Source organism: Phlebotomus papatasi, chromosome 1 (assembly GCF_024763615.1).
Source record: "Phlebotomus papatasi isolate M1 chromosome 1, Ppap_2.1, whole genome shotgun sequence".
NCBI lineage: Eukaryota > Metazoa > Arthropoda > Insecta > Diptera > Psychodidae > Phlebotomus > Phlebotomus papatasi.
Genome location: NC_077222.1, coordinates 3,441,399 through 3,464,614, shown reverse-complemented (window position 1 = coordinate 3,464,614; position 23,216 = coordinate 3,441,399). Strand labels below are relative to the sequence as shown.

General features: G+C 31.8%; 1 protein-coding gene across 2 annotated transcripts in view; it reads right to left on the bottom strand.

Moving 5' to 3' along the window:
- The window catches only part of LOC129799946 (glycerol-3-phosphate acyltransferase 1, mitochondrial), a 41,838-nt gene that overhangs the window by 11,955 nt on the left and 6,667 nt on the right, over positions 1-23,216 (bottom strand). Inside the window, exon 1 of one of the 2 annotated variants that reach the window (XM_055844255.1) lies at positions 20,331-20,990. The exons of the other annotated variant lie outside the window; for it this stretch is intronic. Within the exon in view, the coding sequence (XP_055700230.1) occupies positions 20,331-20,392 (62 nt within the window). The 5' untranslated portion in view covers positions 20,393-20,990. Of the gene's footprint in view, positions 1-20,330; positions 20,991-23,216 lie in introns of those variants that run through there. 2 annotated transcript variants of the gene reach the window in all.

Below are 23,216 nucleotides of genomic sequence, written 5' to 3'. Positions count from 1 at the left end.
ATCTTTGTTTTTTTAAATTTTTTATTACCCTGTTTTTACATCGACCTAAACCACAAAATCTTTTCCTCCTAAGACCTGTCCTTGATATTTTTTTTAGCCCCCAGAAGACGTTTTCACGTAAATTTTTCACGAAGCTTTTTTCTTTAATTTACCCAAGTAGCCAAATTTTTTTTTAATTGACCCTATCTTTACGTCGACCTAAACAAAACACAAAATTCTTTCCTCGTAAGACCTGTCCTTGATAATTTTTTTTAGCGCCCAGAAGACGTTTTCATATAAATTTGTTACGAAGCTTTTTTTAATTTACCCAAGAAGCAAATTCTTTGTTTTTTTAACCCTGTTTTTACATAGACCTAAACCACAAAATCCTTTCCTCCTAAGACATGTCCTTGACAAATTTCTTTTAATCCCCAAAAAAACATTTTCACATAAATTTTTCACTTAAATCATTTTATCCCATTTTATGGACAATATAATGAAGATATCAACTTGGAATATTCTGAGTTCCCCCCATAAGTCGATCCAGTAACTTCAGTTTCATCCCAATGTCTATTCTTCCCCTCTAGAGATCACTATTTTGGACATATCTTCAGATCGAAACCATCGATCCTTTTCATTTTTGGATATGTTTTAGATATAGCTAAGGCGAACATTTTATCCTCAGACATCAATATCGTTCAGAAAATACTATTTGGAATGTAAGAGATAAGCTTTTTAACTTTTACAGCAGTGAATTTCAGCATAAAAAATTTAACCAAATAAACGGGAGGAAGAGCGTCCCAGGCTTGGCGAACCGCTCGAACACCAGAGAAAAAGCTTTGCCTTTATGCATTTTCGAAATTCTTCTGGTGCATATAAAATTATTGACGAATTTAATTTGTCTATAAATCACCACAAAACCGTCTTGAAGTTGAAAATTGTTCATGAAGAGGGTTTCAAAATTCAAGTTTTAAGTAATTAATTGACCAAATCGGGTGAAAATTAGGTCTTTGACCTTTAAAAACTGACACTGACGATTTTTTCGGTAAAAGGTGTCAAAGGACGAAATCTTTAGCTGGACTACCTCTAAAACATTTCCAAAAATGAGCGAAATCGCCAAGGCCAATTGTTTTCAAAGTCAAAAACATGTTTTTGGAGGGGATAAAGAGGTGGGGGTAATTTTGGTAAATTAGTTCGATAGAAAATGTTGACTCGTGGGGGTGGGGTCAGCGAAGGCCGGAAGTCAATATCTCTTACCGTTTGGTAACCAGGATCGAGATATGTTGATAAAACACGATTGTTAAAACTGTTCTTTCTTGACGTTTGAGCAGTTAAAATTGATCGAACGTGTGTAAAACTTCAAGATCTATCAGAAAAAACTACATTTCTACATTTCGTCTAAATCAGTTAAAAATACATACGGAATTTTTTCATTGGCCTTGAAAATTCCAAGTCGTATAATACAATGACAAAAAATGAAACTAATTTTCAAGCGCTCTTGCAGCAAAAAGAGAACAAATAAAAAAAAAACATTGAAAAAATTGAATTGAAATAATTATTTTTATTTATTTATTTTATTTTATTCTGTATTACTTTATTACTCTTACCAGGACCGAATTCGCGTGGGTTCCCAAGGATCTCTGGCACCAGATCTCCATATCTAATGTTTTATAAAAGCATGTAAATTTTGGTTTTTTTTTTAATCCAATGATTTCTCATTGAATTATCACACCTTCTTCCTAATTGCCCCAATTAGGGACTTGATAAACCCACGGTTTTGAACGGATTTCTAACACTTCCTATCAAAATCTGGTAAGCTTTCAGATGTCTGACCCATTTTCCTGAGATTTGTCTTCAAAATTCCCCAGTATTTCTTAATCTTCCAGAGTGTAGGACGGGTTAAATATGTTTCCCATAGCCTTGAAACCTTTGAAAAGATGAACTTTGAGTTTCCGCAACCTTGTTTTAGCATTTTGACGCTGTTTGTCGGTCCAATGGGAACAGCCTGAAGTTTGAAAGTTATTAAATCATTCCTCCTCTTGATTTTATGAACGAAGCTCCAATGTATTCCCATTTATTTGCCAACATTTTACAAGAAAAGATCGAATTGCTTCTCAAAAACCTCTTGCACTTTCTGTTACATCCTCTTGTCCTGAATATTAGAGGTTCGGCCACTTAGTCCTGGCTTCTCAGCAACAGTCATAAAATTCTTGAACCGAATTATAATCTTTCAGATAGTGGTATGACACACCTTCCGGTTAATTTCTCGATTTCAGCATTACTTACATTTGGACTCTTAAGATATCTGTCAAATTTCAATTCTCGCAAGGAAAGGATTTTGCGTTTTAGGACGATTCAAAAGCAGGATAAAAAAAATATTTTGCTACTTGGGTAAATTAAAAAAAAAGCTTCGTGAAAAATTTACGTGAAAACGTCTTTTGGGGGCTAAAAAAATATCAAGGACAGGTCTTAGGAGGAAAAGATTTTGTGGTTTAGGTCTATGTAAAAACAGTGTTAAAAAAACAAAGATTTTCCTTCTTCGGTAAGTTAAAAAAGAAAGCTTCGTAAAAAATTTACGTGAAAACGTCTTCTGGGGGCTGAAAAAAATATCAAGGACAGGTCTTACGAGGAAAGAATTTTGTGTTTTGTTTAGGTCGACGTAAAGATAGGGTCAATTAAAAAAAATTTGGCTACTTGGGTAAATTAAAAAAAAAAAAAGCTTCGTGAAAAATTTACGTGACAACGTCTTCTGGGGGCTAAAAAAAAATATCAAGGACAGGTCTTAGGAGGAAAAGATTTTGTGTTTTAGGTCTATGTAAAAACAGGGTTAAGAAAACAAAGATTTTGCTTCTTGGGTAAATTAAAAAAAAAAGCTTCGTAAAAAATTTATATGAAAACGTCTTCTGGGCGCTAAAAAAAATTATCAAGGACAGGCCTTACGAGGAAAGAATTTTGTGTTTTGTCTTAGGTCGACGTTAAGACAGGGTTAAAAAAACAAAGATTTTGCTTCTTGGGTAAATTAAAAAAAAAAAAGCTTCGTAAAAAATTTACGTGAAAACGTCTTCTGGGGGCTAAAAAAAATATCAAGGACAGGTCTTAGGAGGAAAAGATTTTGTGGTTTAGGTCGATGTAAAAACAGGGTAAAAAAACAAAGATGCTTCTTGGGTAAATTAAAAAAAAGGCTTCGTAAAAAATTTATATGAAAACGTCTTCTGGGGGCTAAAAAAATTATCAAGGACAGGTCTTACGAGGAAAGAATTTTGTGTTTTGTTTTAGGTCGACGTAAAGACAGGGTCAATTAAAAAAAATATTTGGCTACTTGGGTAAATTAAAAAAAGCTTCGTAAAAAATTTACGTGAAAACGTCTTCTGGGGGCTAAAAAAAATATCAAGGACAGGTCTTAGGAGGAAAAGATTTTGTGGTTTAGGTCGATGTAAAAACAGGGTAAAAAACAAAGATGCTTCTTGAGTAAATTAAAAAAAAGCTTCGTAAAAAATTTATATGAAAACGTCTTCTGGGGGCTAAAAAAATTATCAAGGACAGGTCTTACGAGGAAAGAATTTTGTGTTTTGTTTTAGGTCGACGTAAAGACAGGGTCAATTAAAAAAAATATTTGGCTACTTGGGTAAATTAAAAAAAGCTTCGTAAAAAATTTACGTGAAAACGTCTTCTGGGGGCTAAAAAAAATATCAAGGACAGGTCTTAGGAGGAAAAGATTTTGTGGTTTAGGTCGATGTAAAAACAGGGTAAAAAACAAAGATGCTTCTTGAGTAAATTAAAAAAATTTATATGAAAACGTCTTCTGGGGGCTAAAAAAATTATCAAGGACAGGTCTTACGAGGAAAGAATTTTGTGTTTTGTTTAGGTCGACGTAAAGATAGGGTCAATTAAAAAAAAATTTGGCTACTTGGGTAAATTAAAGAAAAAAGCTTCGTGAAAAATTTACGTGAAAACGTCTTCTGGGGGCTAAAAAAAATATCAAGGACAGGTCTTAGGAGGAAAAGATTTTGTGGTTTAGGTCGATGTAAAAACAGGGTAATAAAAAATTTAAAAAAACAAAGATTTTCCTTCTTGGGTAAATTAAAAACAAAACTTCGTAAAAAATTTACTTGAAAACGTCTTGCGGGGGCTAGAAAAAATTTATCATTATTATATGTCTTAGGATGAAAGGACATTGTGTTTTAGGACGATGTAAAGACCGGGTCAAGAAAAATAAAAGAAAAATATTTTGCCACTTGGGTAAATTAAAAAAAAGCTTCGTAAAAAATTTACATGAAGATTTCTTTTGGGGGTTAAAAGAAATTTGTCAAGGACAGATCTTAGGAGGAAAGGATTTTGCGTTTTAGGCCATTGTAAAAACAATTAAATTGTAAAATCATTATCATTGTAACATCTTAATGCTCAAAATTTAATGTAAAGTTAAATTGTGGAAAGCCTTGTGTAATAGCACTGTAAAAGAATTAGAAATTAAGGCATTTATTTTTAAATATCTTGAAGTAAAGTGGAAAACAAAATTTCTCTAAAAGGGATAAGACAGATTTCAATTTTTATATTTAAGGTAACTCCGGTGACTCTATCCATGCCTTTATCACTGAAATGGAACCTTTTATATAATCAGAGCAGGAGTTCGTAGACAAACGAAATGCATTACTATGTGTTCCTTACAAGAAGAAAAAGAGACTTCTTAAATATTTTATTTGAGTTTCAGTATAGAAATTGATTTCTTGACAATCGTACTTATTTTTCTTAATTTTTAACCAATTTAAAATCCATTGTACCACTTTTAAACAGCGCTGTATCTTTTTCTTATGTCTGAAAACATAAGAAAACATTAGGACATTTTTTGTTACTTTTTAGATCAATTTAAAAAGTGAGGAAAAAAAAGAAAATAAAATGTTTGGAACGTCCTATGTCCTCAAGAAATTTCCTTTGTGCTTAATAAGTAGATGTTAAAGATCAAATTGACGCTTGATTCTAATCAAGGTGGCCCCCTGAAGAATTTCACTTGATAGAGTTTCCATAGAGTTACATTTTCAGTGCGCTCTAGACAATTTCCAATGAATTTTGCTCTAAGCTAGAGTGTTTGTATTTTTGTAGGAAGCCTCTATCACACAAATCATGCATTTATAGTGGTCCGAACGTGGGATCATATAGATAATAAGTAATCCTACGTATCCTTTACGATCAGCAAAAAACAGTACTTCAATATTTTTTTAAAGTATTCTATAGATGAATTTTCAAGTTACCAACTCTAGGGTAAAATTTTGGCAAATTTTACTGACATTTCATGTTTGAGCCACCTTGCGGTGATTTTCCAAACTTGGTATGTTTACAAACATTGTAGTACAACTCATTACCTTTCCAATGAGCTATCATTAATTAACTTCTGATCACTAGAAGATGAATTATTAGCGAATATGTGAGTTGGCACATTCTTATTTCTTAAAGTTTTGAACTTACCAATTGTTTTTTTAAAAATCTATTTCTTATCCGATCTCAATGAAATTTTGCAAAAACATTGTCTACTAAATTAGCAATATTCCACTAAAATATTGAGATAAAATTCTCAGTAGTTTTCCGTAGAGAAATTTATTCCGGGCGAATTTATGAATTTTTGGTGATTTTCACTGTACCTAAAGTGGCCTTGGAGCACCTCTAAACAACGTCCGATATTTTTCATGTCTAAGAAGCATTTAATTGTCTCATCATATAGAACATTTTTCCACCTGGGCCAAAAAGACTTTTTTTTTTTGAAACACCCTAGTGTGCATGCACGGACGAGAGTGAATGCGGGTCACTACGATAAAAAATTACTATTAAATTGTATTCTCGGTCTTTTGTGGATAATTTTGAGTCAAGAAAAAAAAGGTCTATACCGTGTTTCTTGACTCAAAATAAAAAATTACTGTTGGGCAGACCTCTACATGACATAATAATACTACGTTGCTCGGACGGACCGACCACCCACACCACCCCCCTTTTCAAAAATACCTATTTGAATTTCGCTTACTGTATCAAAAAAATCCCTTACTTATTGGGTTCATAATTCCGCCTCACAAAATTCCTGGAAATCCTTGGATTTTCCTCTACAGGAAAATCAAAATTTAGTGGCGATTTTTACAAAGCTGCCCTGGTTTGCTCAGCTTCGTACAACATTTTGCCCACCTATGTAGGCCTCATTTTCCCCGGAAACATTACACTGGACACAAAAATTTGCGCACCACTGCCTAGCTCAAGCTTTCATTACTTGTTTTCACCGTTTGTAGGAGGTATCACGTACGAAAAATATTAGAAATTTGGTGTTCTCCTCGCTTTGACGATGAAGGCTGATTAAATGAGAGGGAGCCTATTTAGAATACACCTTCTGGGTTATAACGTATCAAGTGTACGAGCTAATTTTTGCAATAAATTCAATTCAATTCAATTCATTACAAATATTGAATACCTCTTCGAATGTCTGAAATGCAACCATCTCAGGCAACCCCCTTAATCACACATTTCGTAGTTCTCCGATTTGGTCAACCAGATTCAATCGGTCAGATCATAGGATACGATTTTGAACGTTCCTGAAAGCATGCCAATTTGGAGTCCGATCGTCCGACCATAATACGCAATATATCTCCGCATTTCGAAGAAATATCTTCATAATTGTTTTATTTAAAACATAAACTTTGGTCCTGTATCTGTTTTTTAAAACCCTTTTTCATTTTATTCTCGAAAAGCGCTGTTGAGTTCCTTGCATGATAGACTTGAATAATGGTACCAGACGTATCAGATTTCCAAAAATTGTTAGGCTGTTCTCGTGATACCACATTTTAAAAATTCAATTTTCATTAGTTTTTTTTAAATAAAGTCTAAAAGTCGAAAAATTCTCGGAGATGATTGCAAACTCTCGAAGATTTTCATGAATTATCGTTTAATGTTTACGGCTCAAATGGTTAAAAATGGATCGAAGAGATTGTGTGCCCCAAAATTCAACTCAAAATCGAATTTGGCATCCATTTCAAGTTGCAAAAACTCCAAAATCGTCTGTAAAATATCTCAGCTGCCATAAGCTTTTCGGGGTTTTTCATGCTTAATCTAAATTTGCATTGAGAATATCGCACATACCGTACGCAGATACGGTTCTAATGCAAAAAATATCACATTTTTAGTTTCTATCTATAAATTATATTGAATAATTTTTAAAATAATTAACCAATTCTAATTAAAATAGAAAAAATAGAAAATCAAAGTTTTTGTTATCCTAAGGTAATTTTTTTATTACTAATTTTAATAACTAAAAAATTTGAAGAAATGAGAAATTAATTCATAAAAATAGATCGACAAAAACATCTAAACTTGTAGGGTAAGTGTGCCAAATTCCGGCCAGCTCACAATTTCGGCCACCTTTTTTGTTCCTTGAATTTCCATTAACTATTAAATTTTACGTACTCTAGAGATTATACAATGCAAAAAAATAACAAGAAATGTAGCTTAGACAAACGAGATGACGTGAAAAAGATATTGGAAGAATTCCCGAAGAGCAAGGAACTATGAAAATGAATGTGGCCGAAATTGGGCACCAAAGCTATGTCTATATTTTTATTCATTTTAAAATGTATTAAGAATGATTTTAGAGTAAATAAAGACGGTAAACTCTTTACAAGGTTCCAAGCAACACTCTTTCAGAAGAAAGAATAAAAAAAATCAATTTGAATTTAAAATATTACATTTCAAACTTGAGACTTTGACGCTTGCATGCAACTATGCCGAAATTTGGCACACTTACCCTATACAAAATCAAAACCGGAATGTAATACAACTTTCAAGTATTAAAAATTAAACATTTCTTATTTCCACATTGTTTTAGTAAACTGTAACAGACACCTTGTAAGAATTTAATTAATTGCTGGAAAAAAATGTTTCGTCTACTTTACAGCATTCTAATCATGTTAAATTATGAGGAAAACCAATTTAATCTAAAATCTAAACAATAACTCGAGAAAGAAAGGATATACACTTCATTTGAGGAAATGCGTGATGGAATTATTCATGTTAAATACATTTAAACAAACTAATAATTATAGTTTTTTCGAGTTCTCTTTTCCACTTGATCGACTTTTTGGGGCATTCAGTGACAAACAAAATACTTTGATGGTGTTATAGGTCAAAAGGCGGGGAAAAGCGCAAGTTGATCGAAATTGTTGGAAAATTAATTGCACATCAATTATTTATTGAATTGTTTTGAAGAGTTTTATGCTCTCTACAATGAACTAGTAGTGGGGCAAATTAGAATCTTATGCACAAAGAAGTACTTGGAGTGCGCGCCTTAAGATAATCTCTCTTTCAAACTTTGAACAATTACTGTAATTTTTATCAGAAAATGAATATCTGATTGCGATGATATCCAAAAGAGCTAATGATTGAGTACTCAGCCTTGTGCTTGAAAACAATCCACAGAGTAACGAACCAAACTCCAAGGGTAATGTTTTGCTTACTTAATCTCCAATCATTCGAAAAAGTACTTAATAATGCACTATATTTTGCGACTGGGCTTAATAGTATTTAGAATAAATTCTGTCAAGAAAATCTACAAAATTCACAGATATCCACAAAATGTTTGCTATTAATCTCAATGCATTTTAATGAAATTCATTATTGCAAAATCGGTATGATGAAATTCGATGAATAATGTTGCTCAGAAACAACTTTTTCAAAGAGTTCATTTAAAGAGGTTCTAATGTTGCTGAGTGAGAAAGAGAGATTTGAGAGGTTTAAAGAGTGATTTTTATGTGAGGTCAGGGACAACGCACAGTTGATCTTTAATTTTGTGCTGCAAAAAACTTACCAGTTTTATGCAGCAGAGATTGCAATTGAGCAAAGTTATACGGTCAAGTTGTTGTCCACAGAAAAAAATTGTCTCAACTGATTTTATTGCTCGATGTCTACAGGGAAAGCAATATGCATTATCGCTTGATTTTTCAAAACAATGACATTTTTCTCTGTCCTTGACCCACAAGGAAAAATGACATCACGATATTTGCCCATCAATATATTACAGAGGCCAAACTGTTAGAGATAGCCGCTCGAGATTTTAAGGAGACCCACCATAAGTCAACCTTCGCATTATTGACATAACCCTAATTTTTCCCTACCGTACCCATTTCTACCCAAGATGTTTATCATTGTGTTTTTAAAAACAATACTAAATTTAGTTTTTTTCAAGATCTGAAGTTAAATAGGTTGTGTAGAGCGTATTTATCATCCAATTTGAACAAAAATGGTTTCATTTAAAAGGTCTCCGAATTTCAGACTAAATTGAATCAATTTTCAGCGATTATGAACTAATAACAAAAAAGATGACAATAATAATAGTGCTAGCACAACATTCCATATAGGAACTAGGTCATCCCTCAAGAGGACTTCTGGACATGCATTTTTTTTCTTTCACAGGGATGAGATTGTCAATCCCATACCTCATGGAATCTGCTATAGACCGATAAACATAAAAACTTATGGAACTTATGATCACTATGTCCTACTCCTGGATTTTCAAAACACCTTGAAACCCTAAACAACTCTACTGATCCAAAAACATTGATCAGATACCCTTTTTTCGAGCATTCTGTAAAGTCTAGGTCACTTTGCAACTCATTTTTAAAATTGTATCACTTTAAGAAAATGCATTAAAATATTTAAATGTCCGAGAAAAAATTAATTCAAGGTATTTCTCTGCACTAACTCCGTGTATGCAATGTGATACATTAGAAGGTTTAATTTTTATAAACAAATTTGCATGCAAGAAACACAACTAAAATAATGCTTGTTTGTGTCGTCTTCATTTTGCCTTCCCATGAATTTGATGATGTCTCTAGTTTTTCATTGACTAAAAAACAACAGCAACATGCTCAAAACAATACACAATTCGTTGTTTTGAAATTTATACTGTCGCATGGGAAATATTTCCGATTCCAATAACTTGCATGATATATTGTGTATTTTAAGACATTAATGTTTAAACACACTGTGTTTCCTGTGAGTCTAATTTTTGTTAAATGTTGCCCTTACATCTTTAAAAGGCATTGATAAAATTCTTTAAGTTCCTGAAGATGGCGTTCGCCTTAAAATGTGACCTTTGACAGTTGATAGTTTGACATTTCGATCGCTCAGAGTAAGAAACGAATAACTCTCAGTAGACAAATTCTACAGGAGAGCGATTTGAAGCTGAGATTTTACACGCAAAGTAATAGGATTTTTGAGATTTAAAATCTCTATAACTTTAAAAAATATTTATCTATCAAGTATCAAGTATAATATTCACAGGGAAGGTAGAGTAGAGGGTATAAAGAAGTATCCAAAAAGTGAAGAAAACAATTTTTGTAAAAAATCGAGTTGTTCGACTTCTGAGTCGTCGATTTATAGAAAATGTTTGAAGCAATGTTTGAGTTATTAGTAACTCTAATTTAAATACAATATTTATTTTACCAAAGTTACCAGTATTGAAAAAGAATATTAGAAATTTTAACAGAAATATTTCAATTCAGGTTAGTATAATTTTGCTTTCTGCTTTTTTAATTAAAAAAAAAACGTTTTGCTACCATGAATATTTTTAATTCGTCTGCCGCCGACTTAACCATTACCGCCCTCATAAAGAAATCGACAGGAAACACGATTCCTCAACATTTTCTTATTCTTTAGTAGGAACAAATATTTCAAAATATTTTTGTAAACAATTAGATGAAAATTTTAAGCTTTTCAATCAAGCAATTTGAAGATATACACTCAGTCCCGGCATTAAGTACTTCGGGATTATGCACCTGACGGAATTATGCACATACAATTATGTAAGTTTGCCTACCATTGGGAGTTAATTTTTGCGACGAGGGAAATTTGAAAACATTTTGCTACTTTTTCAGAATAAAACTTTAATTTCTTTTATTAAGGTATTTTTTTTTTAAATATTCTAACCATTCATTGAAGAACTCTGACCAAAAAGTAATGTTTGTTAATACATTTCTATTAAACAATTGAACAGTTGCATTGTCAATGCATTAGGCATTACATTTTCATCTGTTCACTGGACTAATTCGATACGACTGCTGAAAAATTTGCAGCTGCCGAGATTCGAACCAACTGATCCACTGAGGTTCTCGGCGTCCCGAAAGGCTAACTAACAGGTTAACACTAGAAACGCTCTTAGGAGAAATCGGTACCTCACTGATTTAAATATTAGGGCGGGATTTATTCGATCTTTTATTTTGGCACTTTAAAAATTTCTCAGACTAAGTTGTGCCCCTGTAATATCTAGTGTGCGATTTATTCAATATTTTTTGTACAAATAGAAGAAAGGAAAATTTATATAGTCTTGATAATCAATCGCAAGAGTCACATTCGTCACACATTTCAACACAAGATCCAGAAATCATCCGATCGGGATTTTATATATACATAAATATACAATAAAATCATTCTACTTAATGAAAGAGGGGAAGGGGCGGGTTACAAATTATCGAGGATTTCTCAGCCAAAAAGCAAAAAATCTAAAATAAAATAAAAAGATGGGTCGTCAGAGTTTATCAGTCATGTCAACTCCACCAATGGGACTTTTATTGTGAACTCTAAACGGCATGCAATGAGTAAATCAATCTCAATCTCAATTCTCAACAATAGTAATCAAACAGTCATTCTAAATTCTCTCATCTTAAAAGAATTCGTATATAGAAATATTGCCAATTCCAATCTCAAATAATACTTAAAGTCTATCTCTAGAAGTGATATGGAGAGACTTTTGAGGGCACTTTGGGTTATTTTGCACAAGAAAAAACTTAGTTTTTCATTTAATTCTGTACCATATTTACAGTTTGTTGACTTCCGGACGATTTTATTATATATTTTTTTCTCTTTGTGATCCATTTTATTTAGTTAGAATGTTTTTAAGCTAATTACTCATTATACATTCACGCTATTTGTCTTATCTGTTGGCTTTTGACACATTTTACAGATGCGGGTAAGATATACAATACCGGTGAATAAATAATCTTGATGCATTTTATTAAAAAAAAAGTAATGTGCATGATAGTTTTATTAAGCCATCAGATTATTAAAAAAAAGTAAGGTTATCATAAAACTAACCTAAAAATTTTTGCATTTTTTGTAAGAATTAAACTTGTTGAACAATATATTTTAAAATTTAAAAGAATTTAGAAAAAAAACTAAGTAGAATCAGAGAAAATGTATGAGCACTAATAATACTGGAAATACAGACAAATTTTAAGTTTTACATTGGACAAGATTTTTTAGAATGTGAGGTTATATTGAATATGCACTAGATAAAACTTCAGAGTGGGCAAACTTTTCAATTAACTCTTTCGTCTCTTTTGGGACTCTGAGTACCCAAAGCAGCATATGAATGTTCTGTGAAAAACAATGTTTTTTAATTATTCAGAACTGATAAAAATCCAATTCTTGTGGATGATTACAAACTATAAGGATGTCCAAATATAAGATATTTTTTGTAGGACTGCAATTAATTCCTGAGCTTAGATATTTTTGATTAAAAAATGATGATATACTGCATATGCTGCGGTCCGGAAAGAGTTAACACTAATATAGGGAAAGTGTGCCAAATTTCGGACAACTTCTAATTTCGGCCACTTTGAGTGTAATTTCGGCCATGCAAATAAATTAATTAAAATTATGTATGTAATCTTCGAATAGTCAATGAATTCATTTTGCTTTTAAATATTTATTCATTTTAGGATGTATTAACACAAAGACCGTTAAATTTTAGGTATAATTTGAATTTAAATTGCGTTGAACTTAGTGTGGAAAGAGTCTTTAAAAAAATGTGACAGATCTATTGTGTTTCTAGCAGTCTTACGATTTGTGTTGAAGTGCAAAAGGATTTCCTTCGGTGTTTTTCATGAAAATTGATTAGTTTTCATTAAAGATTGTTTCTGTTTATGTTAATAGTGAATCAATCTTTAAATTTCGGGTGAAATTTCCCAGCTGCATCCTGTATTTCGCCTAAAAAAAGTATATACTTTGTGAGCGTCTCTCCGGTGAGGTAGTGTTGCCTATTCCGGCAACTTATTTTGCTTTCTTAAATTTCTTATTCATTTTGTGTCTTTTTTTCAATTTCTGAGTTCTACCAGAGAAAAAAAAAACCATCGCTTCTATGAAAAAGATGAAGTGGAAAAGGCATTGGAAGAGTTCAGGAAGGGCAAATTGCTACGGGAATCTGCGCGTAAATTTGAGATGCTACTCTTCAGGTCTTCAGGACAAATTACACGGAAGATCTCAGGGCTTGTGGGTCATATAAACGTATTAGAGTAAATATTAAACTCGTTCCGTTTGACGTTTTGAAATCTTCTATCCGTTGCGTCACACAAAGCGGTCAGAAAAAAGGTGGCCGGTACTTCACTCAAAGTGGCCGGAATACTACCCAAAGCAATGTCCATATTTTTATTATTTTTTTTTTAATATTTTAGGAAGTGATTTAAAGAAAACAAAGATGATAAACTAGTCTTCAAGGTTCCACACAACCCTCCCGAAAAGGAGGTAACAAAAAATATCAATATGAATTAAAAATATTGCATTTCAAACTTAGGACTTCGGTCCTTATATGCAACTATGCCGAATTTTGGCACACTTACCCTAGTTGAATTTCTGAATATTTTTGTTATCTCATAATGAAATGACTTTTAAGTTTAAAAAAACTTAAGCTCTAAAAGTAATTAAAATTAAATATTCAAAAAATATATTACGTTTTTAACGATTTTTTTATGCAAGCTATATATTAGAATTAAAGTTATAATAACTATACATTAAAGTTTATCTATGACCAACTAAGTTTTATTTGTCCAATAAAATAACATCTTATACATGTAAATAACAAAAAAAAAGTCACTTTTTTTCGTTTTTGAGGTTAAAATGCGATGAAAATTACATTTAGTAAAAACATCTCAATTAATCAAGATCTCCCTAAAGCAGTCAATTAGTTTTTAAATTGGTATAAGGGAAGAGCACCACGGATCGGAATGTTTAAAGACATACTCCATATTTAGTTGAAAATATAAGCCTCAAAATACTTTTTGGTATTTTTGATTATACTAATTACTCTATTAATTATCCATTTAACTATATCTGTGCATTTCATTAATAAATCATTACAATAAAGTATTAAAAAATAGGTGTCATTGCAAACTTGCCTTCTGTACCTCGGATCGTCACGAATTAAATCAGGTGTCTCACAGAAAATTGGTTTTATAAATTAAATCTGGGTTATTGCAGTGAATTATTATGAGAGTTAAATGGTAAAAAGTAGCAAATAATTTTTTAAAAATTCATTTTATTTAGAGCAACGATACGGTATTAACCTGACGATCTGAGGAACACTGCCGATCGCTGGTGCTCTTCCCTTATTTAGGCAAATTTAAATAATGTACAGTCATTCTTTTATTTATTTTGCCTTTTTATTTAGTATTTTTAGAATTTGAGGTTATTATGATGATCCTAACCTGAAAATTACGGTATTAAACTTCTTTTAAGGTAATTCTTTATATATTGATTCACTCTTTTTTGCTTTTTAATAGAGAATGTTCCTTGTGAATTGAGAGAAGTGGGGCACTTTTGAATTGGGGCACCTTTGAAATAGGGTTTTTTCTTCTATTTTTAAATGGAACTATGCCTTATCATGAAATAACTTTGCTTGAAAATTGGTTTGAAGAGTTAAATTGTATCGCGATAAGGCTCAGTTTTATTTAAAAATAGGAGAAAAACGCCCAATTTCAAAGGTGTCCCACTTCTCCCTAGAAAATTTCAGAGCTTTTGTTTTGTTTCCTTCAGCCGAATTTTAGAGGTTAGGTTCGACCTAACCTCATATCTCCATATAGCGTCTTGACAAAAACAAAGATAGATGACTATGGTATCATCCAATAAAAACCATTGCTATCAATATAGCAAATTCTCACCTAAATCAGGTTAATTAGTCAATTAAGTACCAATAAAAAGTGGATTGTTACAATAAAATTTTGAGACTCTCTACCCCAAAAATACAATTCAATTGAGCGTCGTAGAACCTTTCTAGATTTGCAGTATTAATCATATTATGATTCGTTCATCACGATGCTTATTTATTATACAAAATTAAATATATTTATAGGAAGACAAGTGTATTTTTCCCTTTGTGCCCTAAAAATCTCATTTTTATTCCATGTATCACGATCATTGTGAAATATAGTCTTCAAACCACTTGTGATAATTTTTCTACACTCTTATCGTTGTATTATTATTAGAAAAAAATATTATATGTATATATTTATGTTGTATATAATACACACTTGTTGTATATCATTGAATCTGACGAGAGTGAGATCGAAAAGGAAAATAACACAATCTCCAGTGAGATGAGCCAAGTGTTAATAACAGTTCACAACAATATTTTCCCATTTCAAAACTAACTATTTCATTAATGGAGTGATAGACAATTTTGCATGTACAATGAATCAAACTTTATGAAAAAAAATGTTTATTCAATTTTTTTTGCTGTCTTTCATTTGGCATTGCAAATTAGAAGAATGTATTGATTATATATTTTTTTTAATTGATTATTCTTGCAAGAAAGTAGTCATAATGTCAAGAAATTGCGTATATTGAATTGTAAATAAAGAAGATACAACTCTTTGTACTGAATCCTAAAACAAAACTAAAAGAAAAATTGATTGATAAATTACTCTTTCATATCACGTTTAGATATTCCTTTCCTATTTGTGATGTTGCTAAGGGAAAAAGTAAGGACAGAGTTCACAGAAAAAAAAACATGTAAGGGAGGGATTTAATGAGGTATTAAAAGTTCTTTTTAATTTGTTCTTTTTCACTTTTATTGAATAGCAAAGCCCAAAGCCAATTGAAATGATAAGAGATTCTTCACCTAAACCCCTGCCGGTCTTACATTGTGATTTCTTTTGTGTCTCATCAACGATAAGGATAAAGAAGGTGGATCTATTTTGTCTTTCTCCCCGGTTTTTCCCATAACCCCATATCCCACCATTGTCTGCAGGGGAAATTATGAATTTTTTCCTAATTGGTAGACCCCACTTGACAACTAAAAATATAAATTAGCTCAATGATTTTTGCCCTTTTGGACCCCACGAACTTTCACTTTCGCGCGTGCACATTGACCAAAAACACATTCCACATAATCTTATCAGCTGGGAAATTCGTCAAATCACCTGTTCAGATCTGTCTCAGGGAGTACATTTTATTAATAAACTGCAGAATAATACTTCTTATCTGAAACACTCATTCTCGAGCTTTGTTTACCAGCAAAAATAGTCTTTCTTTTTTTCCTCTTTTGAAAATGCGTCAAAATATCATTGAGGCCTGGATAAGCGCTGAAATTCAACCATACAATTGATTTATAAAATTTATTGGGCCTCAATCTTATTTTTAGGTTAGGAGGTAAGAGTTTAGCAAATGAGGTTATGTTAAGACTAACCTAAAAAAACAGAACATAGTTTTTATTGGAAAACTTCGTGCGTAATTTATCCATTTAAGCTAAAATGAGAAAATTAATGATGTTTTTGAACTTTGAATTAATCAAATGTAACCCCAGAAGAAAAGAGATGATTTTAAAAACTGAAAAATACATGGTTAGGTTTTGAGAATAGGGGAGACTGGGGCAAAAGTTACGAATCGAAATATTCAAAATTCAATATCTTTCAAGGTTAAAAAGATAGCGGCTCAAATTTTTTTCTATAGATAGCCTCCATAGAACTTCAATGTCGTAAGTTTCTTTGAATTCGAACAAGGAATTTAGAAAATAAAAAATATCGAAAATTTTAGCCCTATTTTTCAAATATTTTCCTTGCAGAAGATGACAATTATTATCTACTTATTTTCCAAAATTGATGCACTGGTGAATATTTTCTAAATAACTTAGATTTTCTGAATACGAATCTGCTATCTATTCTAAAATTTCACAAAAGTTCTTTTCTCCAGAAATCCTTTTATTAAAAATGACCACTTGGGGTAAAAAGTAACAAAAGGTATAGAGCAAAAAGTAACAAAAAACGAAGCAATTTCTGATGTCTCACGGCGAAAAGAAACGTCATTATCATGTCTCGCCGCTTGTTGTTTGCATTGGTCAAACGATTTGCAGTCTTTTGTGTTGTTTTCTAAAATAGCTTGAAAAGCGCTTTTCTCGTTTTTTTTTCACTTTTCTCGAAGAGAAAACGGTGTTTCACAAAGGTGTAGATGAATAAATTTTCTATGAAAATATGTCCTCTAGGTATTTTTTCAAATTTACGGAAGCCCGTAATGAAGCGAATCAAAATATGATAATACCAAATGACTGGTACTATTTGCCCCAGCATTTTTGATAATGATCACAAAATTACCTTTTAGAAATTGGCTCGAAAAACGTATTTCCTAACAAAATAGAGGAAAATGACTTTCACAAAACTGTCGAGCGGTAAATTTCCTATCAAACTGCGCTAATTACAAATTTTTGAAACGCTCGGGTAGCTTGTAAAAAAATAAAATATCCGTTTTGTGACTTTTTGCCCCAGTCTCCCCTATAGTCTAGCTCTAACTTCTTCAGAGAACTTAATATTTTATAAGTTGTTAATAAAGATTTTAGTGCCATTTTTAGTGGCATTTTTGGTGCCAAATTTCCTTATTTAGCTAAACAGTTAGTGCCAAATATGAGGTTATGTTCCAAATAACCTTCAAAACACTATTCAAATTTTAAAATTGCAATAAGCATTTTAGGACAGTAAATTACGTAAATTATCATATCGGGCAGTAAAAAATCAAGTTCATAAAGATATTTCAAACAAAATTTAAAGTTTAAAGAAAGTTAAGAGACAACAATCTGTTTTCTTAAATTTCTATTTAAAAATTTTAAAAATTCAGACTTATGGACCATTTCCTTTGAGAAAAATTTCAGATTTTTGTAATTCTCAATTCACACAAAAGCTCACAAAAAGCCTATTTTTGAATTCGAATATCTCGTTGATATTTCGTTGTTTTGATATAATTTCTTGGTCAAAATAAATTGAAACAGTCGAAACCTTCGTGAAATAACTGATAAAGGATATCTTTAATCGTTTGGTATGCAAATTAAGGCAGGAAAAGAGATAATGAGGGGAAATTGTAATCATTACCACTTTAAAATAGCAACGATACTTTCTTTGACACACTTCCGACACTCTGCCAGTTTTTCCGTAAATCAAATTTCCGGGCATAACGCATCCTACACACAGGGACATTTTCTCACTGAAAGTACTGTTTTCACCTCCAGGGAATCCACAATTAGTTGAATTTTATTTTGAATTTTGAAAAACACCTTCACTGTGAAATGAAAACTATTTTTTTATGGGAATTTGCTCGCCTGACAACTCACTGGCATGCAAGTGTCAGATGAACACTCTATATATGGTGCTATTCCCAATGATAACAGTCTGGAAAACTGTTCCCAATTTTTATTTTTAAGCTTTTATGCGAAAAAGTTCAACCAAACTGAACTTTTTCTCATAAGAGGACCCTTTTTTTCATATGGAGTTAAAAATTTTCTAACAAATTTGTTGAGAAATTTCTCAATGGAAGTGGCCCATTAAGGATCTGATTTTCCGAAACATAAAAAAACTGACATCGTAGTAACGCACTCAGAGTAAATTCATGTGAAGTCACAAAAAAATAAATAATTTTTGAAAATTTTGAATAGGCTTTACGCGAACTTTGGAGAGAATATCGTCTTAAAAGACCTTTTAGGGAATCTGTAGAGCTTTACAGATCTATTCTCAAAAAATTAAAAATAAGGTTGGCTTTCAAGTTTTGAAAAATACTGGAAGAATCGCCTTGGTGACTAAGAAGTTTTCAGTTCACAAAATCCGCTAAAAGCTATTTAAAATAAATTTTTAAACACATAGGGTAACTATACCAAATTTCTGCATAGTTGCATGCAAGCGTCAAAGTCTTAAGTTTGAAATACAATATTTTTAACACAAATTTATTTTTATGTTACTTATTTTTTAAAGAGTGTTGCTTGGAACCTTGTAGATAGTTTATTGCCTTTGTTTTCTCTAAAATCTTTCTTAATGCATTTTAAAATTAATAAAAATATAGAAATAGCTTTGAATAATATTTCAGCCACCTTGATTGTTATAGTTCCTTGCCCTTCCGGAATTCTTGCAGTTTTTTCACAACATCTTGTTTGTCGAAGCGACTTTGTTATTTTTGCATTATATAATCACTAGATTTTGCAAAAATAAAAATAAAAATTCATGGCACTTTTAGGAACAAAAGAAGTGGCCGAAATTTGGCACAGTTATCCTAGAACGTTTTATTCATCGGAATTTCTACCCAGAAAAGCCCATAGGATTTATGTCGATCTTTCAAGTATAAAGAGTCTAAAGTCTAAAGCCGTTTTGTTCTAAAAATATTTTTGTGACATTATTCTTAAGCTTAAAAAGTAATTTTATTCTTAAAAAGAAACTCAGGTCTTTAAGAACGTTTTTATACTCTTTTGTCTAAACCCGTCAAAATCGTTAAATCGTAACAATCTATGTCCACTGAAGAAATGGACGACACAAGTCTAAGTAATTTAGATGTCAAAATCAGTGTTTACAACTACCCCATGTTTATTATTGCCCCAGTCTCTCCTAAGCTTTGAATTACAGAAAAAGAAAGAACACTTAGAAATCTTAATTAGTGACAAAAGTGTATCTTACCCTGACATTCAGAGTTTCTTTACGATCTAGATTTTCGAGGTTAGGTCAAACATAACCTCAAATTTCAAAATAACCCCTTTTACCAATTAGCATTGCATTATTGCAAGGAAAAGAGATATTTTATATGATTTCCACTGCCTTAATTCCATCATAAACACTCCCCATGTATTTAATATAGTTGTACAAGAAATTGCGACTGTATGCAATAAATAAAAGCGCAAGATGTGATTAAATTAAAAATCGTCCCTCACATTCTCTCAGAGCCCGTTTCAAGAGAAAGAATATTCAATTTACAACAGTAAGTTTATAAGTAACTTTATTGAAAAGAGATCAATGTTTTGCCTTCACAAGTCTCAATAGGAAAATTTTTGAATGAAGAGCTTAAACAGAAGAAGCAAAAGACACATAAAATGCCGCAATAGACAAGCTGAGAGTAATATTTAAAAAGAAAAAAAACTCGCGTGAGATATATTACGAGTCAATGGAAACAATTCACGAAATTTGACCGCTGAATGCAATTGACTCACAATGTTTTGCTTACATAATCAAACAGAAAAATTTGCATTGAAGGTGGTTGAAGGTGGATGACAATTTTTTTTTCACTATATTTTATATATTATAATGTATGAAACTCACCTTTTGCCAAATAAATAGTAAACAACACAGAGAAAGAGAAATATTTCAATTATCCCCAACATGTTGATCGTGTTTGATATTTTTTCACGAAAAACACGAAGAATTTCCCACCCAAAAAGACTGCCACTAAAGAAAATTATCACTTTTTTTCTAGTATACAGATTCTATTGCTTTATTATGCAATATCTGTTACACTTTATCAATTCTCGAGAGACACTGTGCGAGAGCAAAGAACTAACAGAGAACTGAGACAAGAAGTTAATGAAGAAAAACTGCTAAAGGAAAATTAACACAGAGAGGATGTTTTCTGAAGCAATTGAAACAATAAAACGAGTGTCTTCTTTTTAAACTCTTTCGGTATTCACATTATTTCTTCGTTTTTCTTCTAACACAGTCATTCACAATCAATTTAAAAGGTTATTTTGATCACTTCGTCTTTCAGGTGTGATACAAATTGCACTTTACCGAGAAAAATTTCCTTTTCATTGAGCTTTTATTGCACACTCATACACAATTTAATTTACTAATAATAATAATAAAAAAAGAAAAAAATATTAAAATTTTCTCTCTCTCCCTGCCTCGGAGATGCTATTTTGAGGGCCACTCGACTGATTCTGACTGGCTCATTCAATTGACTGAAGACGACTGTGTCTCTTGTGATATATAAAGCTTCAACACAGAAACTCCCTGAGTCCCCTGCCCCGAGTCCCCTGAACTCATGACTCTATCCCTTCTTCAATGCACTCACACCAAGCCAGAAAATTTATATTTTGCTTCAACAGATTGATAGCGCGGAATTTATAGGGCTTTAAATACACGTAGAAATTTGAACAATTGAAAATTTTCAAATAATAAAAAATTCCAACCAATAGTCACAAAGTATTGCGTCATGCATGACCTTGACATACTCTTCTCTGATTGGTTGAGAACACTTCGGCAACTTTCGTAACTACTCGTAAATATCTGGAGTCAAGACTTCACTGGGAATCCTTATTCTTCCAAAATGTAATCCTTTTAAAGAAATTAAAACATAAGCGTATACTTCGGGAGAGAAAGCCCATAAGAAATTATTTCTGTAGAACATCATACAATTGAAAATTTAAAACAAAAACATTCCAACCAATTGTCACAAAGTGCGTACCATTACCATAAGGTCACTTTACAGAACTCAAATTTTTTTCTGTAGGGTAAGTGTGCCTAATTCCGGCCACCTTTTTTGTTCCTCGAATTTCCATGAATTTTGAGTTTTTGCATATTCTAGAGATTATACAATGCAAAAGAATAACAAAAAATGTAGCTTCGACAAACGAGATGACGTGAAAAAGATATTGGAAGAATTCCCGAAGGGCAAGGAACTATGAGAATGAAAGTGGCCGAAATAGGGCACCAAAACTATGTGTATATTTTTATTCATTTTAAAATGTATTAAGAATGATTTTAGAGTAAATAAAGACGGTAAACTCTTTACAAGGTTACCAGCAACACTCTTTCAGAAGAAAGAATAAAAAAAAACAATTTGTATTTAAAATATTACATTTCCAACTTGAGATTTTGACGCTTGCATGCAACTATGCCGAAATTTGGCACACTTACCCTATTCGTTTTATTTAAATGTTTTCTGAAAAATACTTTGAATTGGATTAATTGGCAATAGATTATTGTATTTTTTTGACACTGCAACGGCTCTCCCATATTTCCATTTAAGAAATGCTGATTTTTATGGTTTTCCAGTGTATCAAAACCATAAGGTCACTTATCAACAATCATATTTTCTTCTATATATATTTATTTTATTTTATTTGTTTCCACAAAATACTTTGATTGGATCCTATTTCTGATAATTTTTTTACAGTGAAACATCTTTCTTAAATTTGAATTGAGAAAATATCAATTTTATACGTTTTTGATCGTAAAACTACGATTATGTCAAAAAAATTCTTTTGTAATGTTATTATTCCAGATAATTTTTATGCAAATCTTTAAAATTAGTGATTCCAGCGTTTCTCTGAAGTATTTGAAGAATGTGATTAGGCATACTATCAATTAAATTTTCGATGAACTTTTCTTCAGGCTTGTTCCAGTTATCCAAAATTGCAGATTTTAACTCCAAAACGTAAGTGTATTGGCAAATATCGGCGAAAATATGGCAAACAAGAATCCCCCAAATATTCTCAATTGGATTGAAGCCAGGAGTTCAAGAGGTCAGGTGGTCACGCCAAGATTTTAATATTTTGAGCTCGGATCCAAAATAAAGGTTTTGCGCTCATATGGTTTCGAGCATTATTCGAAAAGCCAAGATTATATTGAATATCACAGAGATGGTCTGCTATCTTTTATTTCAGTAAACCGGCGCTAAGACGCTCATATTCCAGCAGGATAATGCTCGAATCCATGTGAGCGCAAAACATTTATTTTGGATCCGAGCTCAGAATTCTTATCCTTCGAAAATCAATCCTTTTAAAGAAATCAACACGTAGGCGTATACTTCGGGAGAGAAAGCTGAATTTACGGAATACAACACTGTACCAACAGTGAGATTAGTCGCGTTCCAGGCGTCAAACTATCGTAAATGCTACAAGTCCAAGCCATTTTACCTATGTAGCAGAGGTAATAACCTATGTACCAGAGGTAATATCCGTTAGTTCCTCTCTGCCAAAGTAAATTTGGAATAATTTTTAAGAAAACAATTTTCCGAAAGATTGAAAACTATCCCCTGAACGATTCAATGTGAATTTTTCATTTTTAGAGATCATAAACTTAAATTTTGCAGAGTAATATTCTTATCAAATGTAATTTGATATTCAGAATTGCACATAAATTGATCATAGTCCATATCCTTTTTTATGTAAAAAAAATAATGAAAACCAACGCCAAATTGTACACAAA